Source organism: Tripterygium wilfordii, chromosome 9 (genome assembly GCF_013401445.1).
Source record: "Tripterygium wilfordii isolate XIE 37 chromosome 9, ASM1340144v1, whole genome shotgun sequence".
Classification (NCBI taxonomy): Eukaryota; Viridiplantae; Streptophyta; class Magnoliopsida; order Celastrales; family Celastraceae; genus Tripterygium; species Tripterygium wilfordii.
In genome coordinates, this window is record NC_052240.1 from 14,186,377 (window position 1) to 14,199,808 (window position 13,432).

At 37.7% G+C, this 13,432-nt stretch overlaps 2 protein-coding genes across 6 annotated transcripts; one reads left to right on the top strand and one right to left on the bottom strand.

The window, feature by feature from the left end:
* Positions 1-238: 238 nt before the first annotated feature.
* Positions 239-9,311, top strand: LOC120005811 (carbon catabolite repressor protein 4 homolog 6). Of its 5 annotated transcripts, none has more exons than XR_005469895.1 (16): positions 239-482; positions 568-988; positions 1,334-1,500; positions 1,630-1,695; positions 2,767-2,819; positions 3,618-3,699; positions 3,798-3,856; positions 4,507-4,588; positions 5,756-5,848; positions 5,981-6,013; positions 6,101-6,189; positions 6,271-7,246; positions 7,366-7,451; positions 7,883-7,967; positions 8,278-8,482; positions 8,841-9,311. XR_005469895.1 is itself a non-coding variant. In XM_038855650.1 (15 exons), exons 1-15 carry the CDS (start codon positions 375-377, stop codon positions 8,359-8,361), a joined length of 2,484 nt encoding a protein of 827 aa, XP_038711578.1. In that variant the 5' UTR covers positions 239-374; the 3' UTR covers positions 8,362-8,661. The 5 variants fall into 5 exon arrangements, 3 of the variants coding, with proteins under 3 accessions (XP_038711578.1, XP_038711580.1, XP_038711581.1); XR_005469896.1 differs by having other exon boundaries at positions 8,883-9,311; XM_038855650.1 differs by lacking the exon at positions 8,841-9,311 and having other exon boundaries at positions 8,278-8,661.
* Positions 9,312-9,526: 215 nt separating this feature from the next.
* On the bottom strand, positions 9,527-11,572 carry LOC120005812 (EG45-like domain containing protein). Its single transcript, XM_038855654.1, has 4 exons — positions 11,445-11,572; positions 10,225-10,354; positions 9,823-10,123; positions 9,527-9,702 (listed from the first exon to the last, which is right to left on the bottom strand). The coding sequence occupies exons 2-4, from the start codon at positions 10,346-10,348 to the stop codon at positions 9,696-9,698; spliced, it is 432 nt and encodes a 143-aa protein (XP_038711582.1). The 5' UTR covers positions 10,349-10,354; positions 11,445-11,572; the 3' UTR covers positions 9,527-9,695.
* Positions 11,573-13,432: the final 1,860 nt, after the last annotated feature.

Sequence of the window (13,432 nt, forward strand, 5' to 3'; positions counted from 1 at the left end):
AAAGAGAAAGTGTGTGGGAAGAAAAAGTTTATAGAAATTTGTGTTTTGCTGATGTGACTGTATTAGAATTCGTGTTTGACTTGACTTTTTGTGTGATAGAGGTGGGAAAGCGCCAACAAAAATGTTTGCGCAGCAAATTAATTCCCATTGCATTTGCACTTACAAAGACTCACAAAACTTGGCGGATATACCTCAGGGTTCGAACCCGTGCGTCTCATGTTTGATCGATGTAGACCGTTTATCGGAGAGTAAGAGTATCTGGCGCGAATAAAGTCTTCTTAATTGCAGAATTACCCGGCCGTCCTTGGCTAGAAATAGAATAGACGAATGAATAACGTTTGACCCTCGAATACCCACGCGTCTATCGTAACTCAATGAAGCGCGCTTCTCCTCCCTTCCAATTCCTCGCCGCTGCAGCCACCGACTCACGCACGTTCGCCGCTCACGCCGTCGCTGCTACCACCATGTCTTCTCGCCCTCTGGTATTCTCCCTCTTCCTGTATAGCTGTATATTTATTAGACGATAATCGGTATTTGATCAAGCTTTAAACGCTTAGCTGCGCATAGATTTCGTTTTGGGTAACGAAGTCTATTAGCTTTTGTTTACAGTACCGAGGTGGTCGGACTCCATGGAGAAGAAACTTTTCGGACCGTTCCGGAACTGGCGATAGGGGACAGTTCGTGACCGGGGACTCTCACTTCCAGTCAGTACGAGACACCAACTTAGGGATACGGCAAGGTGGCTTCTCGAACCAAAACGGATTTCGGCCTCAAAGATTGAATCCCAGGGCTCCGCCCTACAATCAGAACCAGCAGTTCCGGCATCCTCCTCCGTTCAATCATAATCAACATCAACAGTTTCGGCAACCCCCACCGTCTGATCAAAATCAACAGTTCCGCCCGCCACAGCAATTTCGGCCTCGACCACCAAGGCCACTGGATTATCGTGGCTGGGAGTATGCTAAAACGCTGCCCCCTCCTGACTCCGGTAGTTCTATTACCTGTTTTTTTTCTTGTATAGTTATTCAGGTTATGCAACACTATTTACTTGTGGAATATATCTATTTTCTGGCATTAAATTTCAAACTCCGTGTTTGAATGTTGACGGTAATGAAAGAATATGCACATATGTTATCACTATAATAAAGCATTAGCCATCAATCTTGCCAGAGTATCTGTATTGCTTTGTTTTGTTATGCATATCATAATGTATTTTTTCTGGTCTATCTTTTCTAGTTATACCTTTTTTTTTTTGGTGGTAAAATTCACTTCATGCAGTAGTGCTGATCATGTCCCTTTTAACCTTGTTTCAGTTTTCTGGTATGTTTTGCAGAGCGGTTTGTGGTTCTCTCGTATAACATCCTGGCTGACTATCTTGCTATTAACCACCGGAGCAAACTCTATTTTCATGTGCCCCACTATATATTGGATTGGCAGTGGAGAAAAAATCGCTTAATTTTCGAGCTTGGATTATGGTCAGCTGATATAATGTGCTTTCAGGTTATCACTTCTTCTTGTGTTGTACAAACATGTCTGGCAAAAGCAAGCTTTCTTCACATCATATTTGTTTCGTCCATATTACTATAAACATCCATTTCTTGGTTTTGTACTTTATTATAACATTTTCAGGAGGTTGATAGATTTCAGGACTTAGATGAGGAGTTGAAGCTCAGGGGATACAGTGGCATCTGGAAGGTGTGTTATAAAATGCCATTATTGCCTTCGAATTGAATTGTCTATGCTTGTGACAATGTGTCTGGACTCTAGCGTAGATCTATAGGCACAGAGATAAAAGGTTAAAAACGAAGTGAAAGAATCTGAATTTTCGGAGGCAATCTAGGGCTATCGAAGAACTGCAATACTAAATCTGCATGTTCTTGTCTGTTCAACGTGGACATTGGTCTTGAAGGGGTGGATATTGATAGAGTCCCACATCGATAGTGAGTGGGGAGGAAGTGCTATATATAGATGGGAGGTAGTACCTCTCCTTAGTACCTGGAGTTTTCAGCCTAAACTGGGCCTCAGGTAGGTACAACCCCTGCCAACACATGGGCCGTATGGTTTGGGCCAGGCTATGGGCTGGTAGATGGGTTGGGCCTTAGGTACTGAGTGATGTGTTCCTCCTTCTCTATCATCTGTGCTTTGGTATTGACATCCTTTGTGCCGTGCTCTTGATACTTTGTTTGGAAAATAAAAGGAAAAGTTAGGAAATTTTAATGTTTATGAATGAGCTTGTAGAAGAGTCTTTAGTAGTCAACTTGCCGTTCTGTCTTCAATTATTTAATCGGTGTCAGTCTTGGGTAAAACACAGCATGCTAAGTTTTGTTCATCCCCCAGGTCATTGTAGAACAAAGTGGTTTTGGAATAGATGTGCATATGCTTGATTAATTTGAAATTTCAGGACTGACAAAGTTAAACTGAATCAGAATAGGCTTTATACATGCATATGCACAGCTGCATCTGCATATAAGGTAGTCCATAGAAACCTTACGGCCAACAGGTAAATCTCTTTTTATCAGAAATTTCCATAGATTTCCATCCCATCTGGCCTCTATGCTGGATCTTTTCCTGGAGTACCCTTAAAAATATGACATTCCACCGATGATTCTAGCCTTATGCACAGGGAAATGAGTGAATGGTATTGGCATAGCCTGGTAGCCATCACAGTGTAGTGGGACCTTATATCTTTCTAAAACGTCAAAAGCATAAAAAATTCTCTTATTCCAGTAAATAATGAATTACTAACAATTTTCAGTTAATATATAGATGCGAACTGGTGATCCAATTGATGGCTGTGCAATATTTTGGCGCACATCAAGGTAAAAATTAAGCTTGTGATCGTTACATATCCTTGACTTGTGAGCACTGATGTGTCTGATTTACGTTGTAAGCTTGGGTGCTCCCTGTTTTGCATTTAAAATGCCAATTCTGTAGAATAAGCGACTGGCTTTCTCGTTTATGTTTGCATCACTTATTCTTTGATGCATTTAAGTTTAGCTTTCTCGTCCTTAACTCCCTTGACAACATCTGTGTTCCTTATGGTTAGTGAACCAATTTACTCTGATGGAGAGCCATGACCCTACCTTACCCACTCTAATCTCCATGTAAACATTGTAATCAGAACAAGAAAAGGAAGATGGCTGGCTGGTATCAAGGTAGCCATTGGGCTACTAAGCGCCTTTTTATTATTAATATTCTCCAGTCATATCATCCCTTGAAGAAATTCCAGTTGAAATTATGTGGATATCGTGGTTTCTGTGACAACTACTTTTACATTCAAGTGATTTAAACAACTCGACTACGTAATATTCCATTTCAAATTAAGCATTTATGATGCAGGATATGGGTAGCCATCAAAAATTTATTCAGCCATGTTCTGCTGTATCTAGGGTTTTAAGTTAGGAGCTTAGTCTTGCTGGTTCCATGATTTTGTGTTTCTTTATATGGTTTTATTTGCTTATCCACTTTATTGCTTTTATTTGTTTCTCTCTAGCCAATATCAGCCACTAGCTTTGGCTCCTTGTATTGTCTGTTCTGCACCCTTTAGTGCCTTCATTTATCTTCTTTACCCTCGTAAAAAAGTAGTCTCAGACTTAATTTATAACCTTTTATATTAGATTTAAGTTGCTTCATGAAGAATCCATTGAGTTCAATAAGCTTGGACTTCGGGATAATGTTGCTCAGATATGCGTGCTAGAGGTATGGTTCTTGTAAATTGGAGATTGATGTGGATTCAGTTATTTTTAATATAGGAATTTCAGTTGATTACATGGTTTTTATTGATTAATTTCTTTTAGCTTGGTAAACAGTTGATGAGTCCAAATTGCAACAAGAGTAGAGACGCTTCACCAACACGGTAATTTAGCACCTATTATCATTTTCTAAAAGGGTTGGGCTTAGCATCATTGGGAGCCATTATTAAATTGTTCTAAATTTGAAGTGAACTTCGTGGAAAATTGAATTTTTTTTTTCATATTTTAAATTCGAATGGTTGATTCTGATGTTACGAATGGTTGATTCTGATGTTATCATTTCATCTAAAGACATGTATATTGCATATCTTCTTTAGCAGCAGGTTTGTGGCAGTTTTGCTTTACCCCAATGGGTATATTGCCACTGACCTGATTCATAGAATGAAAGATTGGGGTAAATGCATGTTAATGGAAAATGTTATTAGGGCACATATTCTCTCAGTGAAAAAGAAAGCAAAACTTCAGAACATCATTGAATATTACTTGGAATGGCTATAGTAGAGAGTCAAGATGTAATTTGCATGAGATGCTTTGTTTCAGATATGGTGATGGTCTGATGGGCAATCGTGTAAATTTTCAATTGCTCATTAAGTGATACCTTCATTGTGCTTCCAAGTTTATCATTATGGTTACAGTTTTTCTTTCAATCAAAGCACTTGTAATATTTGTGCAGATATTATGGTTTTTTGAAATCAAATATACATGATGAACCTTCTATGTGTCATCAAATAAAGTTCTTATTGTGTGTGTGCAGCTCAACAACTTCTAAAAAAGTCGTCATATGTAACATTCATGTCCTCTACAATCCTAAAAGGGGAGAAATTAAGCTTGGACAGGTATCTTCTTTGTATTATTCTTATATTGTATGTTTTCCATGCTTTATTTGTATAATCAGTCCCACTGCTATTTCTGCTATGACACTGCTGAATGCGTTTCTTAGACTCTTTCAGCTTGAATTTTCAATTCCAGCAAGTCTGGAATACTCTGATGCACAAAATTGTTGTCTGGGCTTTGTTGTGGATGTGAATCAATAGGTGCAGCTTCTTCGTGGTTCTTTACATGTAGATAAATGTTAAGTTTGAACAAAGTTTTATTGCAAATCTAAAATACATTTCCTCAACTGGTACAGTTAAATAATGTTTTAGTTCTACTTTAGGGTTATTTTTTATGCAATTTTCAGTCTTAAGGACTTTGGCAATTCCTAGATGCTTCCAGTTTTGCTTTATTTATATTCTGCATGGGTACAGATCTCGATCGCAATAAAACTGAAGGGACTCAAGAACCCATTACTTCACCGATAGGCAAAGCTAGAGAAAAGTTTGTTTTGATTATTTTGAAGGATTAGAGATAATATTTTAAAGGTGATCCTGAACCAGCTTTCTAGCAATAAGCAATGATCGTATGTGGGTGTCAGTTACCTTAATATATTTTAATATGGTGAAGTGACCAAGAAATAAATCTTTTCATATGATAGTTGGAGTTTGAAAGAAAGAACAAAAGAAATCATATTTGATCTTCTGGTTCTAAACCTAAGGTTAAGAAGAAATGTCGTTGTTTGTTGAACTAAAAATAGTATCAAAAACTAGAAATTGTAGCAGTACTGGTTCTTTTCCAGTGACATGAACATTAAAATTTAATCGTACCTCTGTTTAACATACTAAAATGAAAATAGTTCCTAAAAGACCAGAAAAACCTAATGTTGACTGGTACAGTAATGTGCTATTCCATCTATTTTCTTAAGAGAGTTGGGGGGGGGGGGGGGGGGGGGGGGGGGGGGCGGGGGGCGGGGATGTACAAAACACCGTTTGCTGCATCACTTCCAATCTGAAGATTTTGTAATTTTGAAAAAAAACCCCGAAGCCTTATTAGTTTACTGGACCAGCAGTCAGGTGTTTGGGCATTGTGGGTCTGGATTGGAAAAATGCTTTGATGTAATACCTTTTGATTTAGATCAAAATTTTATTCAATTATTCTTTTTGATGCCTTAAGTTTACCCATTGCAGGTTAGGATGCTTCTGGATAGGGCTCATGCTGTTTCGAAAATCTGGGATGATGCTCCAGTTGTTCTTTGCGGTGATTTTAATTGCACTCCTAAGGTTGTGGCTTGTTCACACCTTGAATTTCTGTCAAGCACTTCTCAAGTAGCATAATTTTCTCATTGTTCATTGTCATGCTTGAGTTTGATTATGTTGATTTATCACGGGAATAACATTCTTGATTTGCTTCAGAGTCCACTATACAACTTTATCTCTGAACAGAAGGTAAACTTTTGCCTTTTACATTTCCTTCCATGTTTATCATTAAGACAGTCTGTAAATTACAATATTAGATTCGTTGTTTTCTTTCAGTTAGAGTTGTCTGAACTGGACAGAGATAAGGTATCAGGACAAGCTTCTGCCGAAATTCGTGCACCAAGAGCTGATAATCCTCATGGAAGGTTGGTTTTATAGTCATCATATCTGTTCATGGTAATGTCTTCTGGCATACTTATGAATATTGAAGCATTTTAATATTATAGGATTCACTCTGCCAATAGTTCAATTGAAGCTGTGTCTATGGTCAATAAGGAGGATGGTGACAAGCTGAGTGATTCTATTTCAGAGAAAGAGAAACAAAATGATCCAGCGAATAGTGTGGGAAGTCTTCCTTGCATAGACAAGTTATCTAGTCTTCAGATGAGTAACCCTGTGTCTGATGAATCTTGCACCATGCAATGTGGAAAAGATGACCAAGCATCATTTACTGAAGTAACAAAGGAAACTCAGAATGTAATATATCGCAGCGTGGGTGGTACTGGAACACATATTCTGGCTGCAGTTGATGGCTCCAGGGAAAGTTCAATTGCTTTTCGTCATAAAGATGGATTTGCTTTTGATTCAGTTAATGATGAGATTCATGAAATAAACACACCAGCAGCTTCTGGTCTGGAACATTGTTCACAATCCCTTTCATTTGTTGATGAGAAGGGTAGCTCTCCAGTCCCAGATGAAGTGAATGTCTCAAGTGTATCTGCTAATTTTGACTCTGAAGTAGATGAGAAACTGGAGAAGTTATCTCTTAATGAGTTAGACGAAGTCACAGAAGAGGGCAAAGAAATCCTCAAAGACGATAGTGCATGTCTCTCCGCACTACACAATACTGAAGATGGCTTTCCACCTGACTTGGGTCCCATCAAAGGATTTGCTTTCAGTCCTGACAGCTCTCAGTTGTATGCACCTGATGATGAAGTTCAGGATGGATATTCTCCCGGCTTGGACTCAGAGATTGTTGATGTGGGGACATATAATTGTAATAGCCCTCAGTTGCATGCACCTGGTGATGAAGTTCTGGATGGGTATTCTCCTGGCTTGGACTCGAAGATTGTTGATGTGGAGAAATATAATTATGATCCCTCATTATGGACTCCAATGGAATTAGCAACTGCTTCAGGCAATGTGGACTGCACTTTTCTGGAACATTGTCTAAAGCTTAAAAGCACGTATACAGAAGTCGAGGTAGGTTGCAATGCCATTACCCTCTTTCCTATGCTTTTCTCAGTTTTTGGATAACTCACCTTTTTCAGTTTTAAGAGAAACAATACCAAACTGGAAGTTACATTACTACATGTTTGCAGGATTGTTCAGGGACAAGAGACCAAAATGGAGAGCCCCTAGTGACCAGTTACAATAGGCGTTTCTTTGGCACAGTTGATTATATATGGTAAGAACTCTAACGAGGTTCAAATTATGCTTGCTTAAATATAGTTTGCCATCTGATGCTTATGAAACTAGATTCAGTGCTCACCAGTCTTCTCAATGTTTTAAAAAAGAAATAATTACATCTCAGGGCAATACGGGGATGTAACCCGAAACAATCATTTTCAAGAGAACTAGAGAAGAGATCAATTACGTCAAAGCATAGTGTTTTTCATCAATGTTACAAGAACTAATGTACCAATTTTCAGGGAAAATTACAACCATATATCGTTGAGAACGTCACAGCTAGTCTAGTCTCTATGCCTTGAAACACTCTTATTCCACTCTTTCCAAATAGACCAAGAAAACAAAGGGCATGAAAAGTATATTATTCTTTCCTGTCCATGGTACTGTGGAATAGAATGAAATAACTTTTCAATTTGATTCGACATACAGGCGTTCCGAAGGTCTGCAGACTGTTATGGTGCTTGCTCCAATACCAACACATGCTATGCAGTGGACGCCAGGATTCCCAACAAAGGTAGATATGTGATTGATCTGTTTCCTTTCAAAGATTTAGCATATAGCAACATTAAAATTTAGTACATACATTTGTGCATTCATTTGAACTTCAAAGACGAGTGAATTTAGAGATTCTTCTGAATTTGTGGACTGTGCCCTTCTTGTCCCTCTGGCATTCGCTCATTGTTTGGAATTCTATTTTTAAGAGCAATATTTGAAGATATGTTATAATTGTGAATCATTATCAAGTGAGCAAATTTTTAAGCGAGGAACTTTCCTACATTGTGCTTTGTATTCGTTTGAGGTATAATCTGGTGGTTTGTTTTCAGAAATGGGGTAGTGATCATGTTGCTTTGGCTTCTGAATTGGCATTTACGAAAGACAAGACTGATCAAAACATGGAGGTCTGCTAGCAGCATATTTTCTGACTTGTTTGCAGTCACAAGCAGATTGGAAATGCTATCCTCCTCTGATCTTTTAACACTTCTAGTCCTGCAAGTTTTAAGCTCTTGGCAAGATCAACAAGGTTTTTCGGTGAGTTTTAGCTCATTTATAATCCCTTGTGCTATTCTTTATTTATGTATTACATTCTCTTATTGAAATTTGATCCTTTTATGCAATCTGAGTTTTGACTGAGGATCAATTTTATGTCAGTCCTCACCATACAAGCTTATATTTATGTAAAATTTTCTGAAGAGCAGTTCTTCTGTTTCCCTTTTGTGACCTTCTTTATTGATTTAGATAGAGATGTAGGCCAGCTATGACCAGCTTGCTTACGTGCCCTGATTGTGTTTACTTTCGAATGTAGCATAGTTGGGAATTCTAGTTTTCTGTTACTCCGAATAATTATTCTGGCTTTTCTCTCGAAGATATTTTCTTTTCTTATTTTTAGGCATAAAGAACTTATAAACCCTCCTACCATGAGCCTCCGCAGTGAGTTAACAAGTAACGCATTCAGCTCAAGTTGCTTTTGATGGGCCAAGATACGTGGACCGAATTATGGGCCTGTGTTCAAAACAAGCAGAAGGCCATGTGGGCCAAAACTAGATTGTTGGTCCAGCGCAATCCATGGATTGTGTTTGAAATTCAAAAGTCAAAACGTTTGGTGATGCTTAGGTTTTGACATAATAATGCATGCATTACTTGTCAAATTGGTTGGAAGTGGTGGGTTCTTTTGGTTTGGAAAATTAAGGTTCAACTCTGAAGTTATATTTTGTCTCATTTTCCCACCATAAAACTCAACTAGATTGCATTGCCAATCATAAGATCTCAATATACAACGATGTATATATAGTTGACTTTCTAAATCCTCATAATTGCTTGAAATAATATCAAAAACTCCCTAGCTCCAATGGTTGTTTAATGTTGTTGTATTAAAATGGAGGCCACCTACGCAATTAGCCACCAGAATTTTTCTGTTCTTTTGTTTGTTAGTTGTAGGTGCCACCATTTGTGGCTTCAATCAAGCCTTGTTTGGATTTCTTGACCCGTTTTTTGTCTCCATGTAAGAAGAAGTTACTCCACACTTTATGGCCCTCCCAGGTGAAACATTACCCTTTTGTACATTAGGTCGAAATGTTCTAGAAGGATGTGAGAGTTGGACTATTATTTTGCTACTCATTCAATATATACATTAATAATAAATAAACAAAAGCTGATATAAAATACATATCCATTCAATCAATGTCGATGAATAAGCCAACCCAAATGAATCATCGACTTGCTTCTAGAGACAATGTCAACTTCATCATACCCTGCAGACATAGAAATGTAAACGGAACAACATTAATTCAATTATCCAGAATAATCAAAGCTGTTTTTCTTTGAACTTTCACATAACCTAATTAGAAACTTATAATTGAAATGTGACTTACTGTTGGAATTCAATGTTAACTGTAGCCGCTGAAGGATCAGCTATTGCACTATAAGCAGCATTGGACAGGACAATTGTGGCGCCGGCCCTCGTCGGCCTAGACGACGCCGTTTCTGCACGATCCACAATCCGGATTTGAATGGTCTGTTCTGGAAAACAAGTTGTAGGATTTGATGCACTGATGCACCTCACCAAATATTGCCTTCCACAAGATGCACCGTTGTCCCAAATCCCCTCCCCGGCCGCTGCGAATAAATCGTTCGTTGGAAATTGCGATTCTTCGCTTCCAAAACAAGCAGTTGCTGCATCATATATGATCATATGCAAATTAAATAAACACAATCAATCAAGCAATGTTGTTGAATCAAATTTGTTGTTGCAGCGATAGTACTGGTATGCTTACGTAAATATGGAGGATTGTACTGGGCTGCGGTTCCCACGTCGGCGTATGAGCAGGAGAAGGTTACTGATAATAATAGGAGGTGGAGGAAGGAACCTCGTAAGTATCGCTGACTATGCGTAGCCATTGACGCCTGAGCAAGAGATATATAAGCTTACATTGTATATTATACACACACAATGCACACGTTGAAAAGTCAAACCTACAACTGCTATAATTTGAGAGTTCGTAGAAGGGAATATATATAATTTTTAGATTAGAGAGTTGACTTTATGCATTTATATATCAACTGTAAATGTGGCTCCATCAAATAAACCAAATCAAAGTTGATATGAATTGAAGGAGGATCTATATATAGATGACCGTTACATGTAGAAGCATTTATAAGGCGAGGACTTGATAATTTCTATTGTTAGTTTATGACGTTCACATGCTATGAACTTGACAAACAATCGTCGGTGGTGGCCATTGATGATGGTCATGCCTGGTCGATGAAAAATATGAGAGATGTGTTGAGGCGAAATATAGTCCACGTGTGGATGCCACGACGGTCGACATATGGATCAGCGCCCAACGTCAAGGTATTGTATATTTATTTTAAGAAATATTCTCGTCCCTCTTACTAGAATCCACAATGACCTTTGAGAAAGTGAATGCTGAATGAATCCAATTTATAATTGAGAATGACGACTGGATCATTGTGCTTCTCAGCCTTTTTTTGGCTTAACTGGGCCGGCGCGCTATTGTGAGCACCTCTACTGTCTTTTGGTAGTTTGAACTGCCACGTGGACGCAAGGAGTACACACTAAAAACAACCACCACGAGCATTCGGGTGGACCGTGTCTACTGATTGCCTAAATAGGCCCACTTAACAAATTTGTGGGCCAAGTCCAATGCCGCAGCTATCAATCTATGGGCTGACCCACTAAGATGTCCAGCGAATTACTCGACGTGGCAAACGATCTTAAGATCTCGAAAGACGGTCTACGGCGGATATGTGAGGATGTCCACAGGGCAAAAGGAGATGTTGAGCTTTTAATCGTGCATGTTCAAATTAATATTCAAATAAAATGAAAAAAAAAATATCAAACTTGTATATATACACAACAGTATTTCATTAGCAATCATTGTAAAACTTCATACAACTGCATGTAACCAAAATTAAGCCTTAAACTGATAACAAAAATTTAAGGAAAAAAGAAAAAGAAGGAAGGTGAATGTACCTGGAGAACTGTTTTGATGGGAGGGATATATAGATATAAGTGAATCAAAGGTGATGAAATATTGAAGGCAAAGAAGGAACGAAGTTATTGGGTTATACTTATACATGGATGCCCTCGATGGGTTTATATATATATATATATGCGTATTTGTGTGTGTAGAAGGGGAAGTGGATTGCTCTCATTGGCTAAAGATGTCTTTGAAGGAATGCATTGCGAGAGTAGCGTGATAGTTGGTCGAAGCATCTTTTGAGTTTTAACCACACACACATGACCCGCCAAAAAAAAAAGAAAAAGAATATGTTGATTTTATTGGTAAAGAGAAAATTCCTATATATCATGACAATTGAGAAAGAATAATATTAGTTCTTCTAGCATTTGAATATCGGATAACCACGCCATACAAGTTTGTCATTTGAATATCGGATATGAGTTTAAATATGGATAGTCATATCCTGTGCACATAAATTTATCATCTGAATGTGTCCTACTTGCATATCAAACAAAAATATATCAAAAAAAAAATAAATATAAAACATTTTTTATACCAAAAAAAATAGTTAACAATAAATCTGTGAGGGTCCGTGACCCAGAGCGGATAACATGATGTCGAAACAAAGACTTGGTCCATTTAGACGTGGTCTCTACTTGTTTACTTGTTGGGTTTAGCATAACTCAGCTCACAAGTACGAAGAGTGTCAAGACTAATATTTCACATCGAATTGGTATAACCCAACCTTTGAGTGTGTATATAAGTAAAATTTTAACACATCTCAATATCTCACACATAGATGTATTTCTGGGCCCAAATATCAATGATTATGGATTATGAAGAATAAATTTGTGCAGTCCCGTAATTCAGGGCGGATAATACTGAGAATTTCAACAACTTGAGAGAGATTAAAAGTCATTGGAACAAAAAAAGAACAAATAAAAGTCGAAAATTCTCTAGAAGGTTACTTGCCAGGTTATTCAGGTACCATTCTTTTATTATATATGTAGCTAGTCACGGAATGTTTGACCAGTACAGAAGCTATTTCTTTCTGTAATAAAAACTCCATTGACTTCTCCTTGCTTTCACAAGTTCTTCAACCCTGAAAAAAAAGATGAAACACCAAATCTGCATTCACAGCCCAAAAAAACGACAGAAAGAAAGAAAGGGGAAAAAAAAAAACCTGACTACTTGAGTTGGGACTACGGTCTGTTGTGATTTGGGCCTTTAGTGTTATCAAGCTGTTTGGGCTTATTTTTTATGGGCCAAAAGTGCACTGGGCTGCTCTCAAGCTGAAGCCCAATGCCTGGTCACGGAGATGGATTATGCTGCGTGTTAGACAGTTTTTTTGTTTTGAAAACAGGAGAAGGGGATATGAACAGGTCATTAAGGTGATACATATCATTCTTACCACTCCAACTAGTGACGAGTTCTAGGGGGCTGCTGTAGTAATAACTACAGCAACCCCAGCTGTAGCCCTTTTTGGGCTTCAAAATATTTTTATTTTTATTTTAAAAAATTATATATGTGTAGTATTCGGAATAACGATTCCAACGACATATTTTTTGTTCGAAACAAAAATCAAATTTAACGTGAAAAATGCATAACAATTCTGAACCGTTGAATATAAACTTAAAACATTCGATGTTTCGATCGTGATGAATTTGATTTTTGTTTCGAACAAAAAATATGTCGGTGAAATCGTTAGACCGAATACTACGTATATATAATTTTTTAAAAATAAAGACAAAATATTTTAAAGCCCAAAAGGGCTAGAGCGGGGGCTGCTGTAGTTATTATTACAGCAGCCCCAGGGAACCCAACTAGTGACTCGGTGTTAGATTGTTAGTAGTTGCTTTTTAGAAATTTAAATTGGGTATTATTAATAAAATTTTCAATAACAAAGAAATACCAAAAAACAAATGAATTTGTTATTCAGCAAACAGATGCACAAATTAAGAAGGAAATAAATTATACAATATTTTCTTGTAGCGGTCTG